The sequence below is a fragment of the Bacillus rossius genome, chromosome 11 (genome assembly GCF_032445375.1).
Source record: "Bacillus rossius redtenbacheri isolate Brsri chromosome 11, Brsri_v3, whole genome shotgun sequence".
Taxonomy (NCBI): domain Eukaryota; kingdom Metazoa; phylum Arthropoda; class Insecta; order Phasmatodea; family Bacillidae; genus Bacillus; species Bacillus rossius.
In genome coordinates, this window is record NC_086338.1 from 51,374,967 (window position 1) to 51,390,535 (window position 15,569).

The 15,569-nt window shown below is 36.6% G+C and overlaps 1 protein-coding gene across 1 annotated transcript in view; it reads right to left on the minus strand.

The window, feature by feature from the left end:
* The window catches only part of LOC134536963 (succinate dehydrogenase [ubiquinone] iron-sulfur subunit, mitochondrial), a 15,547-nt gene extending 1,393 nt beyond the window's left edge, over positions 1-14,154 (minus strand). The window contains exons 1-6 of the mRNA XM_063377076.1: positions 14,028-14,154; positions 13,820-13,953; positions 12,295-12,438; positions 9,067-9,262; positions 5,639-5,740; positions 4,271-4,393 (exon numbers count right to left, since the gene is read on the minus strand). Coding sequence (XP_063233146.1) covers positions 4,271-4,393; positions 5,639-5,740; positions 9,067-9,262; positions 12,295-12,438; positions 13,820-13,953; positions 14,028-14,078 — 750 coding nt within the window. The 5' untranslated portion in view covers positions 14,079-14,154. The remainder of the gene's footprint in view (positions 1-4,270; positions 4,394-5,638; positions 5,741-9,066; positions 9,263-12,294; positions 12,439-13,819; positions 13,954-14,027) is intronic.
* Positions 14,155-15,569: the final 1,415 nt, after the last annotated feature.

Here is a 15,569-nt window from a genome sequence, read left to right on the forward strand (position 1 = left end):
AGAAATTTAAAATTTTTCCCTGGAAATACAAAGTTTGGCATGGATATAGCTTTTTCCACGAGTGACTGAGACATACTGCTTGTTGCCAGAACTTGCTGGCCCATTTCGTCCGAGCCAGCATACATTATTCAGGCACAAGAAAGCAGTTCTAGGAAACGCAAAGTTTCAGATGTTTAAACTTGAGAGAGTCGGGTATTGTGTGACTGATGAAAACATTTAGTTTTTTTTTTTTTTTTCAATAACCTTATATATCTTATAAAAATAAAATTAAAGATATTTCTTACTTTTCATGCCAAAATAAATTAAACAGTACTGTAAATGTATTTGCTGACATAACCAATAGTATGTTAGTAGCTGATGTTGAATGCATACATTTTTATAAATGGTCACAAAATAAATTTGTCTGCTAGGTCAGGGGTCGGCAACCTTTTGAGTCGGAAGAGCCAAAAATTAAAATTTACAAAATTTCAATGTTTTTTAAAGAGCCACAAATTTTTTTATTGCCTACAATAAATAGTACCTACTTGCATAAATAAAGTTTTTTGATAAAAAACTAATCTATTTATTCATAAGAAAAATTTATTCATATATAAGCCTATCTGTTGGGTGGGCCCGTAAGTACTCGGGCGGATGGATAGCTTTAAATGGATAATTTAACTGCTTGATGACATTTTGTTTAGTAAAATATAACAAGCGTGGAAAAAAAACCAGACTTACTACTGGTTTGTAATAAAAAAAGTATTTTCTGTATAAATGACCTGGTTATGCAGTATTTCTGGAACGGAACTAAAGAGCCGCAGCTTCACATCCAAAGAGCCGCATGTGGCTCGCGAGCCGCAGGTTGCCGACCCCTGTGCTAGGTGAATGATTAAATGAACCAAATGTCAAAATATTAGTATGTGGAAAAAAAGGTGGTTGTATTAAGCCACCAAATTACTACCCACAAAATCACAGAGCAGAGCTTCAACATTCATCAATTGGTATCATACACAAGCACCATAAAATACATTAGTAAACTTTTTTTTGTATAATCTCTCATATCAGGAGACAAGTTTTGAAAATCGTGCAACATAGTCAATCACTCATAGTCATGTTTGTGAAGGTAAGATAGCAAACAAACCAGTTCAGTTAAACTGCAGCTTATTTGAAGAACTTATCAATGTATTCAATATTTTCAGTCATTTTATGCTCAAAATTGATATAAAACAAAATCAACATTCCTTGTATGAAATAATTTATACTACTAAAAAAATTCTTCCATTTCCTTCAAATTGTATTGAACACTAAAATATTAATTTACTTATTTCACAGATTTGACGATACTCTGTACAGTTTTAACTGTCACCCCCTTTTTTTTCCATTGTCACCAAAATCATTGTATTTATATAACTAGTCAAGTGTGAACCAATTGTGACCTCATATATAAGGGAGGAAACAAATATGTGATAAAGGGTTGTCCAAACTGTAAGTTAAGTAGGCTATTCAAGTACACAATTAAACAAATCTGTGTACTTCTAACATACTTCCAGTTAGAAAACACGCCACCACGTTGAAAAATGTTTTGTAGGTTACATTTGATCGCCACCACGTTGAAAAATGTTTTGTAGGTTACATTTGATATAACATTTAAACACGTAAACCAAAAACTCAATTATATTTTTTTATTTTACTGGTATCATCAAATCAATATCAAAGTCAATTTTTAACCATGTTTATAAAGAAGTTTAAACAAATATGATAGTAACCAATCTGCAGACAATTCAGCATATGTAGAGCTTTTTGTGGGGCATAAATTTAACGAGTGGCATGAAATGTTAAAACAAGCGACATTCATTAAGGAACACATGCCTGGAAAGGAAATGAAACCCTGCAAAGTTACTGTGCCGCAGTCATTCCCAACCACTCGGCTATAGTTTTTAAATTAATTTTTTAAGTAACTTAATATTTACATATTGAGATATGGTTAAAAACCCCGTTGTTGCAACCCCTTTTTCACAGAACCATGTAATAAGTTTTTAAGTTGAAAATTTGAACGAAATCGACAGAAATTGTTTTGAATCATGTTGTGCTGCGGCCGCATGTCTCTTGGCGAGGGCTGTACTTCAAGTAGATAGCGGTTCCGTGGTGCCGGCATGTCTGCGTGCAGCCGTCAGTAGATATCATACGAACCGATATATTTTGATCACAGTAATTGCTCCTTTTAAATACCTGTAATTTTTAGCTGTGACCCGATCACAGTCCATGGCATGCACTTCTTGTCTGCTCTTACAGTGGAAGTAACAATTGAGCAAGTTGCAAGTGCTAATGATGTAACTTTAAAATTGTGAGTACGAAGGTTCAAAACATGTACACATAAAGACAATATTTAATTAATTGATAGTAACCAATGTGAACCAAATAAGCTGCAAAACGAAAGTTTGTAATAATATTCAATATCAAAACAAAAACATGTTAGTTAAATATTGAAGAAATATGCTGTGTGTGTTTAAGAAAATCACTATCGAAAAGCAATAACATATGTTACTAGTAAATTTAAAAATTAAATAGATTTTGCCTACAAGAATTATCATTTTGAGAAAATGTTAATATGAGATGTCGGAAATAGCATGTCTTTTTCCTTCTTTACGACAACAGTTATAATTATAAATGCTAAAGAATTGCTCGAGCAAAAATAACTACAATGGTAAATTATAAATAAAAAACCTTATTCATTAGAGACCATAAGTTTGTATTTATTGCAGGGGGAACAAGAGCTGCACTCTATCGGCCAGTGAAGAAGAACTTATTGGAGTTTAGATCTTCTATAAAGCACTTCGATGTATTCATGAAGTAAAAAAAAATATCCCAAGACAGTAAAAGAAAAGAAGGTGTGCAGCTATCGGTAGTTTACGAACAGTGAAAGTGGTCTTGTCATTTGTGGTATAAGAGCGATCCCTGTTTCCATATCAATTGGGGTGCTATTCAAGCAACTGCTCACTATCACAGATTGTGATTTTACGAGACATCTCTACACGCTGCTATTGTTTGTTTGGGAACAATCACAGTTTCAAGGGATATCATGCTGCCTGCATTACTATTGGTGGTTTGAGAGCAATCGCAGTTTCCGAACTATATTTGCCACATCGGCTGGAGCGCTAGTTACATCGTACACAAGACTGCGACCAATGATATTGCAACTCTGATCACAAATACTTTGTGAAATAAATTGCAGATTTGTGTGATCACAGAACTGATTTTTAGAAACTTGCAACTTAAATCACAGGTTGTAATTTTACAATCCATCTCTATCCGTCCCCCAACCATTACGATATTGCTTGCTTTTAAACATGCAACCCCCTTTGCTACTGTTATTCAGAGTTGGATTTGCACTATGTATTTTGGATATCTCTTTGGCTATGATAACTGTGTTGACAACTTAACATTTTATTTTTTACTCCTATTCAGTTGCAATTAATTCTGTAAACAGTTGTTAACAAACCGCAGGTCATTTTTTTTAAATATAATATACAGACTTTTGACTAGCATAAAATAGGTTAAAAGTAGGGCTGTGCAGGATCTCAAAATTCGGGAAAAGTTTCAGAATTACTAAAACTTTTTTGTTGAAACCTAATATTCATTCAGATATTACAGCTTCCTTACTTAATTCACAGAAATACGAAGTTGATGTGTACTTTTTTTTAAAGACGTTTTCAAACGTTATAACCTTTATTTGTTGTGTGCGTGCCGCTTATAAAAATGTAGCCAGCGCTAGTTGGCATCATTCATGTTTGGTAATGTTTATTCTGGTATAGAGCGCGCACACGTAGTCTGATATACAAAGCTCGCCAACTGCAGGCAAAGCACTAGCTTGTCTAGTGCCGAGTTAACTACATTTTATGGCCCGCACTCCTTTGTGGTAAGCGTATACTACGACGATAGTTAAGCGTTAGTTCCGGCTCATATTCAGGTTACGGTTTTAGTTTTCCTATTTTTGAACAAAAATTTTTTTTTGCAGGACTTATCAATTTGAATTGTTTGGCGTGCTTTAGTAGACGCTAATTTTTAAATAAAGGTAATTTCCATGAATAGGTTTTGTTTTTATGAATAACTTCACCGAACAACAAAAGCTTTTTTCGCATAAAAATCGCACCCCTACTTTTAAAACTTTATTTTAGTATAAAATCTAAAATGTGTTACAATTATGAAAAAAACATGGTATGTTGCAGTTTCTGCAGAGCAATTCGTACTCAGATCGTCAGAGTGCTATACTGGGACCTCGCTGGGGACTGACCTTGGGGCAGGTGCGGGTGCAGTTCATGATGGTGTGGCAGCGGTACACCGAGAACGGGTCGCGCAGCTTGTCCAGCCTCTTCTCAGTCGCTTCATCCCTCGAGTCTATGATCCACCTGTAGGCCTGCGAGACAGTAACAGCCCCTTTGTGGTGGGATCGAAACATAACTTTCCAGTGTCACACTACACGTAAAATAGTTTTACTTTTCTTTTTTTGCTTTGTTGTGCAATACCATTAGACTCTGATCCAAGATGCCATCATTCCAAGACATATCCCTCTTTTGCTGAAAACCATCACTTACAAATGATTGTTTACGAGAGTAACACAAGTGAACGTGTTAATTACTTTACGGTGCTTAGTTCTTCCGGTAATTTACCAAACCACAGCACAGGCTGCATTTGTCCGTCTTTAATAGTTGACTATCCACCTCCATTAATTTCCTGTGCTACATCCTAAATTACCATATTGCTTAATATCATTTCAATATCATTCGCGCCACTAGTCTCGCTTGGTGCTGGCCATAGATGCTACTAGCGAAGTGCACAGTCTTCCTGATACTATCCATATCTATGGTGCGATAAAGTTATTTTTCTACGTTTGCAAAGGTAAACAATGAACGTTTTTCAAAATAAATGCATTAAAATGTATTTTGTCAGGAGGAATATAACAAAAAAATTTGTGAATTGTAGGACTTTTTCGCTTCGTAAAAACGTATGAAACAGGAAATTAATGATTTTATAAGTGTATGTTCCGGGAAAGTAAACCATTGTAATTATAGTACTTTCGGCGGGACCAAAATTAATCGGCGTATGACACAGGAAAATGTATGAAACGGGAACGTATCATCGAGGTTCTACTGTATTACAGTTAAACTTTTTCTCTCTCTTTCTTACTTACCTACGTATAATTATATATTACTCCACATATCTAAACCTATATTAGTATAGTTTTGTGTTAGCGGCACTATATATTTAACTTTATATTTGTTAATTTCCAGAAGTTGTTACATGTGGAATAAAATTTTTTTTTTGGATTCTATCATTCTTACTATTCAAATTCGATATTCGTATTCGCAAATAATTTGGTATTCGTATTCGAATCTAACTAGAAAACTGATATTCCCACAGGCCTATAAATTACACATTAAAGTAAATTTTCACTCGCAAGAAATACAGTACAAAATTTCTTAAATTAGATAGATTTTTTTTATTTTTCAATATTCATTGAGTGTCTTGAACAAAAAATTGAAGTGTGGGGGGGATACTGAAAAAAAAACGGCAGAAACCTCTCACGCCCAAATTTGAATCAATAAATTACACTCTGCCCCTCAGGGGATCGGTGACGCGGTCTCGCCTGGCGTTCCCTCACCTGCATGAGCACGGCCGGGCCCAGGTACTTGTCCCCGTTCCACCAGTAGGAGGGGCAGGACGTGCTGCAGCACGCACACAAGATACACTCGTACAGCCCATCCTGAAACAACCACCGCACACACGCACGCTCGCTTCAGGCTCCTCCAAAACGCATTTCAAGCCAAGTACATCCCGTGGCGTCTCAAGTGGAATCACACACACATTGTATACGTGTGTATGTGCTGGGCATAAATCTTATTGCCAGAGAATGCAAAAGCAGGAATTTTTTACCAAGGAAAATGTCTGGGAATGCAAACCCTGGTATGAACAGTTGTCACCACCTTGCTTTCAACTCACCGCAGGGGGATTAAAGGGCTGAGGTAGTCAAGATGTAAAAAACCAGGTTGAGGCAAGATAGAATTAATGTGCTGTTTAAAGTATAAAAAAAAAATCAACTACAAAGATACAACACATGCTCATAATGAACAAAACAGACTAGATGTATAAATACCGCCACTTATTTGTAACAGCGCCAATTAAAAAAAATCACAGCACATTTGAAAAACAAACAAAAAAAAAAAAGAAAGAAAATCTCACACTACTCATTAACAATAACAAAAATAGGGCAGGGGCTGACTAGCCATAGCACAGGCCACACCAACTGCATGCTCAACAGAGCAATCTGCCGTCTTTTCCAGAAGCCTTAGCTCACCGCTTGAGTACACACCCTCGTAGCAAAATAGATTGTGCCATGATACAATTATTACAAATTGAAACCTCAACATATTCAACAACTACAAAATACATTTACTGATAATTTATAATTAATACATAATAATAATATGAGACCACGTTTTGTCTACTGTAAATGCAGACGAATGTTACATTATCATGCATCACAATTAATAATTGCTAATACCATGGCCAACAAAAAATATAAAATACTTTGTCTGCCCATGTATTAAACAAAATATACAGAAATATAAGGTGAACCTCAGGAACAAACTTTTATACACACTTGCAGCTCAGTTATATTCTCATTTACAAATCCAACATGCATTACAAATTCCAATATGAACTGCCTTAGCACTAAATGCACTATGTTGGCCCAAAATGAAATAATGTTAAAATTTATTATAATCCTAATAGTACTATCATAAGATTTCTATGTTAAAAAAAATTACTTTTAACTGTTCAGGAATTTGACCGACTTCCACACATTATTAGGTCGTATATACATATGTGGCCAGACTCGTATAAAGAATATATTTTAAGCAAACAAATAATATTGTGGGCTCTCACAAATCTAGGATTTCTTCCTGAAATTAATGACGTACAGTAAACCTTATCCTTATTAGTTCGTAGACTTAAACACCATTTATTTTCATTACTAATATTTGGTACCTACAAATCATCTTTAACCATATCAACACTATTTTAAGACAGGGTCTCAATAGCCTCTTATTATCCAATAAAAATTTCCATGGCAGAATTTGTAGTGCAAATAAAAGTTACTGACACTCCGGCTTGTCATAAAGTGAAGTCAAAAGAAATATATCATTCTTAAGGGACAGCAGCTTAAATCACTAAATGGCAAAAACTTAACTACAGCACCATGTCATATCATCAATGAAGCAGAAGGTACGAATTCGCCATCGTGTCTCGGCCTCCCATACAACGTTTCTTGCAGTACAAACAAAACTTTGTCCTAGCCATTTCAGGTAACAATAAAAAAATTGCTAAAAATACAATTTAGGCCCACACAACTTCCAACATGTTTCGTGTTTCAACATTGTCTCCCTCTCACGTCTCTTAACAAATTCTAACAGAACACCACACTAGGTGCAAACCTGAACCAAAAAATCCCTGCCAATCGATACCAACCCCGGGAACAAAATCCCTGCTCTCTTCTCGAGCACTAAATTGGCGCGCGCACATAAACCAGCAGAGACATCCCGTGGGACATCACCGAACTACTTTGCACATCATGTGTAATTACACATCCAGAGTGCAGACAACTACCCAAACCGTGCAAACAATCCATATGTAACGCAGCGTCACACAGTAGCGCACAAATTTGGATTACATGCGCAACTAGGCCCCACTCCATAGTGACTGAGAGGACGCGCGATCCCAGCGCTGAGAATTTTTAAATGCTACGCAGAAAACAGGAGTTGAGCAGGACTCTGATGTTTAAAGTTTCTCTGAGAGTGGCGTGACGCAGAATTTGACTGAATCGTGAAAGTGCAGCGACTGAGTGGCGTGAGACTGTGTGTGTGGACAGGCACAAGGTAATGTGGCGGACCATTGTCGAGCCTAGCTCCAGTGAGGAGTGCGGACTGCGGAACTTGACAAGACATTTAGTGACTTGAGAGTAAACATTTCTTAAGTGCCAGTGATTAGTGATCGGACATTTTTATGTACAATTTTTTATTAGTAAAGTAAATATTAGTAACCAATAAAACTGTAATTGGAAAACATAATTGGGCTATCAATTACGAACCCAATTCACCCCACATTATTAAATCGTACAACATAATTAATAAATAAATACAAGGAGAGAGTGCTATGTAATGTAATTTCTTTGACCAGAACTCACTTGCACCCCACACAAGATTTTATTTGTCTGTTTTTTAATGTAAGAATTTGACTATTTCAAATTTAGTGCTGGCTAGATGAAATGAAAGTTATGTTTTTGACGGTGCTAACATACAATTGGCTTAGTATGGTTAGAATTAGATTGTTTGATCAAATATAGTTAAAATTGTAAACTGTGTTGAACTATTAATCTTTTTGTCAAGTGTAAGTGTAAACTGATAAAAATTTTATTTAAAGGCCTAGAATACCCACTAAAAATTTTTAACATTCAGATAATACCACAGCAAGAAATTAAGCTGGAGAAACAAATATTGTTAACCCTATAAATGAGACAGAATATGATAAAACAAAAGCATTAGTTCGGAGATGGTTAGGAATGTCTACATTTTGAAAATTTCAATGGGTGGCGAAACTAGTCTTTAATAAGGTCTTTTCCCCACTAGGGTCAGAAATGGATCATCTCTCTAACGGTTTTTTTTGTGTCCGTAGACTCTGTACAGTATCATTCAGAAACTTGACGTTCAATAACAACTGCTCACTGACTCTCGAATCCAGCTATTATTGCGTTTGGTGGTTAACCTCTTAAAAGAGACTCGTCTCACTTCCCACCTTTCACAGCCACAAAGACGAGAGTGGTGGAGCTACAAACCCCCCCCCCCCCCCCCCCGGAAACCTGACATCACCTAGGACACAAACATATTAGGTAATGAAAATAAATTGCAGAAAGTTCATAGCCGTTTCCCTTCCCGTTCAACACTCACGGTTCTCGTTCCCCACAGTTAAAGAGTCGGGAGCCCAGGCCGTAGCAAATGCACGGCCCTGGCTGACAAACAGGCCGGCCAACCTCACCAGCTTCTTGCGGTCGTCGACGGACTGCAGGTACTGCTGCTGGCCGCTGGCCGGCTCCTCGCGGCGCTGCAGCCATGGCTGGATGGCGCGGTACTGGTTGTAGAAGTTGGTCATGTCCGGCACCAGGTCCTTCACCACGTACATGTGGGGCAGGGGGTAGATCTTGGTCGCCTTCGACACGTTCGAGTCTATCTTGCTGCAACAACGTGTACCATCAACACAACCGCTACATTTTTTTTATCATCCGAATTTAGGAGGCAAGGGTCGCATTAAATTAAACTGTGCTAAATAAAACTTCACGTTATGAAAAAAATAAAAGTCAAACTGAAACATTCCCAGTAACAATTAACTACGATAGTTATATTATCAAGTATTCCATCAATGTCAGTGTTTTACTTATAACCTACCTTGACCATTCAACTGCTATGAGCAAAAATATTTGTTCATGATTTATGCACACCCAGTGCTAAAGTCAAATATATTCATCAAACTTTTATCACAAGGCTCATGTGATAGACTAATTAGGTAATCACCCTGAGGAGAATAAGTAAAAAATTGTGCATTTTTCTGTTTATTAATATTTTAGAATCAATTTCCCCGTTTTTATTTACTGCAAAGAAATGAAAATATATTTTGTACAGAAATATATAACTCCATGTATTATTTATATACTTAATGTCTGTGTGATTTAAAACATATTTTTAAGTCTCTCCTGAAGAACTCATAAAAATTGACTTAGTCCCTTTCACTTTAGGGTGATTCAAATATATCTGCATGGGCATTTTTCGCATTCACTGCTACAGACTAATTAATTTGTTTGGAAGCTAACACAATCTAGCAGCTGATTCAGAACTACAGTAATGTTTTTCATCAATCATAGTGTGTGTTGGTGTTTCTCACCAGTAGTATGTAGTGTTTTTATCGCCAGTAGTATGTGCTTTATTCAGTCACACATTCGTAAGCGTGACTACAAACGATAGTTAATATTTTTTTAACTTTTTCAATCAAAGCCATTATGTTGTACATCTCCCTACAAAATTAGTTGGCATATATTGGTATCTAGCCTACTGTAGTTTTTGCATTATTTTACCATTTACTTTGTTGAAATTCTACCTAAAGTCTTATAAGATGTGTTGCGACTGAATAAACACGAGTTTTTATTTGCAACATCTATGAATTGCTCTTTATAGATTTTTTTTTTCTAATATTTCTTACTGTGGCTTGAAATATATTTTATATGTTTTAGTTTTGCACGTTATTTTTAAACCGATCGACAGTAAACTTAATTCTGCCAAGGCATGAAAAACATACACTATTGAGGAATTATTGGCAATGTTGCAAGAAAGTAAGGTAAATATTTACAATCGCGGTAGATGCCAAAAATAATGCTAAAAATCCGAAAATACTTTTATTCTATGCACTTTCACTTCCTCTTTTCAAATCAACCGGCGGAGATAAGAAATTCCAAATACTTTAGGAGATATTTAATTTTTTAATTTCATGATATGTAGAGTCGCGGTAGATGCCAAAAAAAAATGTAAAAAATCCTAAAATACCTTTATCATATGCTTTTCAACTTCCTCTTTTCATTAAAAGCGGCGGAGATAAGAAATTCCAAATACTTTAGGAGATATCAAATTTTTTAATTTTGCAACACAAGACCTGTGGAACCATTCGAGCGGCGCCATTTTTGTTATTTTGCCGTGTTCGTGAATACGTGAATCGTGAATGCGTAATTAATAAAATGGTTGATTAGGTCAGGTCAGTTACATTATTAATACTTTCAAACTAAGCCGACATTAAAAATTATTTTGTGAATTAATTTTAATGGCTGTTTAGTTTTAAAATATTTATAATGTAACTGACCTGACCAAACAAACCCGGACAGAGGGTGAACAGTAAACTAAAATGGTCGATTAGGTCAGGTCAGTTACATTATAAATACTTTCAAACTAAGGTGATATTAAAAATAATGTGAATTAATTTTAATTATTCTTTAGTTTTAAATTATTTATAATGTAACTGACCTTACCTAACAAACCCGTAACAAAGGATGTACAGTAACAACTCACGTAATTTTTTTTGTTACTTATTACTTGCGCAACAATATCAAAATAACAAATAAGACTTTAAAATTAGAAACGTTAAAAACTCACGTAAGTTGGAGGCAGTAATTAAACACCGTTTTAAACAATAATTGAACTAAATAATCACGTATTAGTTCATTTGAATTCTGGCCTATCACGAACAATCACGTGACATCATTATCCAATAAAAAAATAGATACTCGTTCTCGTACGTAAACAAGAAACAATGGTGCACGCACGCCACAGGAATGCGCTGGTTTTGTGCTGAAATTTAAAAATTCGATATCTCCTAAAGTATTTGGAATTTCTTATCTCCGCCGCTTTTAATGAAAAGAGGAAGTTGAAGAGCATATGATAAAGGTATTTTCAGATGTTTAGCATTTTTTTGGCATATACCGCGACTCTACATATGATGAAATTAAAAAATTCGATATCTCCTAAAGTATTTGGAATTTCTTACCTCCTCCGGTTGTTTTCAAAAGAGGAAGTGAAAGGGCACAGAATAAAAGTATTTTCAGATTTTTAGCATTTTTTTTGGCATCTACCGCGATTGTAAATATTTACCGAAAGTAATTTAGATATTAGCAGTACTTCTGGCACAGATATGGTTGAGAATCAGCCAAGTCAAGTCATTCGTCGCAGCCTCATTCATCCACGCCTCGCTCCAGCTGACAGCAGACTTTTCCTAGTTCGCACTCGGAAAGTGAAGCAAGTGAAGAAGATCCAGCTGGAGAACCAGCCAATAAAAACAGAGATCATTGGATGTATAATTGAGGACAGCAAGATCTTACATCTTCTGTTCATAATTTTGATGATACCAATTCTGGAAATCAAAGCAGTGTGAAAAGGCAGGAACATTTGCTGAATTATTTTTTTTTATTTTTGTTCCCCCCCCCCTCCATCATTACCAAATTCTGGTTGAGATTATTGCTTTTTTGGGAAACCCCTACATCTGAGCATTCTCAAAAAAATGGGAGAATACAAACTGGGTAGGACTATATATAATTTTGTCAGTTCGTATGCTTATGCAGAGTACAAAGAATCAACAATGTCAAACGTACATACTGACATAGTGATTAGCAAAATCGAAAAAAAAACTTTTGTACTGTGACTACGGAACCAATGGTCTGGACTTCCTTACCTGATACACGCCAGCGTGTTCACACCTCCAATATTCATTGCACACGATCCACAAATGCCTTCGCGACATGAGCGCCTGAAAGTCAATGTCGGATCCACCTCATTCTTGATTTTGATCAACGCATCAAGTACCATAGGACCGCATCTAGTCAGAAAAAAAATGTTATGTAGAGTTTTAGCCTTGTGTCTACAACACAGACCACAGTTATAATAAAATAGACGTAAGCTGATTGCTCAGCTACAGTAATGAAGCAACTTTGACATGAGATTAAAAATTATTTTATCATTGGATTAAATGAAAAAATTTCCATAAGTTTAACATACGTCAACAAAGAGAATCATATTCTAATGATTTAAGGTAAATATAAATAAGCATATGTATGTATTTATGTATCTATGAACTGTAGCACGAAGTGATGGCTTATGAATATGCTGCACTTACTGTCAGGTGTTAGGTTTCAATACCATGATACTAGGGTTTAAATTTTTCCTTCTTACAACTTATTTGTTAGGCATTGCAAGCAAGTTTGTCTAATTATGAAACCCTACAAAAGTCAAGTAACATAGACAACATCAAATGCTTTGCAATTTCAAAGACACAACTTTTTAGCTAATATAGCTTGTTATGACTATTCAAGTTTACAAAATGTATTCCAGGATAACTTCATAGACTGATTGGCCTGCACCATGTATAGCCCCGGCCACCATGCTGTGTGCACATCACGTACAGTCTGAGCCACCATGCTGACATGTGCACACCAAGTACAGCCCCGGCCACCAAACTTTTCAGTGAAGTAATACTTTTTATAACACTAGAGACGTTCCTGTATTTACCCTTAGCTTATCTGAATTCCTACCGATTTGTGAGAAATCATAGTTCATAGCTTACACCACAATATGTGCGCCTTGATGCGGCCACCTCTATTTCTTGTTTTCCAGTGTGGATCTGTGTAGATCTGATTAGGAGAACTTAAGTTAAATCGTGATAATGGTCAATTACATTAGGTTAGCTACATTAAAAAATACTTCAAAACAATTGTGGACAGTTGTTTGGGTTAGTACAGCTACATTAAAAAAAACTGTAAAATATTTTTAATATTTTCTTATGAATTACCAATTTTAAATGTAGCTATCCTAACCTAATTAACCGTTCACATAATTTCAGTATTTTGTATGTAGCTATACTAACCCAACAAACCGACGTAATAAAATCTGCGCTGCAAGAATATTACCGAAATTTACTCTTGGCATTCTCGATTATCGAGATTCTTAGCGCACAGAGAAAAATTAAAAACGCTGTAATGCAAGATGATCAAGCTACATTATAAATTTCTCAAAAATAGAATTTTTGGTTCTCAAACTCTCGAACCCCATTCACTTCCATTTTTTGTCTCCATTACTGAATCGGATATTACATAACGCAACATTCGTACTGACATTAAGTTAACAACCACTTACAAAAATATTTATAAATACGTAACGTAGGAACTCTATAATATTGCATAACATCACTTCCTATAACTCACTTATTTAAATCAACACCATATTCCTGCATCTGAGGCTTCTCATCGGGCTTGTCAGGATTCCATCTGTATATGGCGAACTTTTTTACTCTTTCTTGAGCCTGCGTAGTAACTGCAGTGCTGTGAAAATTTCTTGCCTGAAAAATGGAGAACTAGTGTAATAGTAAGCAACACGTAAATATATACATTTAACAAATTCCAAAATACTTACTTTTGCAGCACCATTCCGGCATATCCTCAACAAAACTGTTTCAGACACCATAATTTCTCGCTACAAAAGAATCACCTAACCCCAAGTACAATTAGTTCGATAGGGCAAGTCATAGACATTTATACGTATAGATAGGAAACTTATATAGCGAGTGTTGTGGGCGATTATAGCGCTCCTGCCTGAAAAACTTAATTGGGGCTGATTTGGCAATAGTTTTGAGCTAAAATTACCAAGTTAATTATAAAATTGCCTTTAAAATTGTTTTAATGTGTGAGTGCAGTTTTATAGATTATATTGTAAATTATATCATTTTTTAATTACCACAAATCTCACAAGCTATCGAAAATAATTTTGAAAAATTGTTTGTCGTCTTATTGACAAACAACACAGTTACGCTCCTGACAATTGAGAACTCCACGGAGCATTGCCATCGAATATATGTCTGTAATAGGATAAAGGAACACCGCTGGGACAGCAGCCCCGAAGCCATTTGAGAAGAGCTCTTAATACTAGAATCCCGAAAAAGGTAATATCTTTCGCATTCCACAACTGCTAGAAAACCAAAACACCCAGGCACTAGTTGACACGGTCACCAGTCACTCTTGCGTAGCGAAGCGCCTGGTTCCTCCTGCTGAGCTGGCGCACGAGGAAGGGGGGGGGCCTTCCAGCTGGCCACACAGGATGATATCAGCATCACTGTGTGTTATGCAGAGCTCACTATCCAGATCCGAGACATGGTGAGTACTGCTACTGGTCTTATTGTTCCTCGACTACGAGGCAACCTGATCCTCGGAATACCATGGCTGACACAGGAGGATGTCATGATCGAGGTCCGAGGGTAAAATGTGTACCTGGACACTAATGGTCGCCGCAAATGTATATGCTTCGAAAGTGCCGCAACACACAGTTCCTGAGGTCAGGATATCGTTGTCCCAGCTGAAACATGGTGCTTCACAGGAGGAGCAGCAGGCAATCATTGAATCAGTGTTGCAGCAGCAGCATCAGTGTTTGCAACGGTGGATATGCCATGCTGCGCAACAATGACTGAGCATGCGATCACCACTGATCCCAATACCCCCATGTACGAGAAATCTTTCAGATTCTGTGTCAGGAAACAGTAGGGACAGGAGAAGAATGAGAACCCATTGGAAGGTGACAATCGCCAGATGGTGGGCGAAACAGTCCCAGGTTCTATGGCCACGTCCACACCTATGCAACAGAGTGGCAGCAGCCACACCAGGGAAACTACAATAGATGTGACATGGTGCACATTGGGACAGATTGACCTCTTCCTCCGAACTCAAACAGGTTCCCTCTCAGATCATAGATGGCCACTTGATTGCTCTTTAACAGACTCCATTTTCCGAGTTAGTGTAGAGAAACCTCAGGACAGTGACAGTGGAGAGGAAAATAGGGCGGAGAAGAAGGGTGCTCTTCACTGTCGCCCACTACTGTTTATGAGGAAGTGGACCCATGCAGTCCAGCTTCCTGAAGTGACGACCACACCGGATGTGGAGAAAATATCTAGTTATCTTGCCTGAC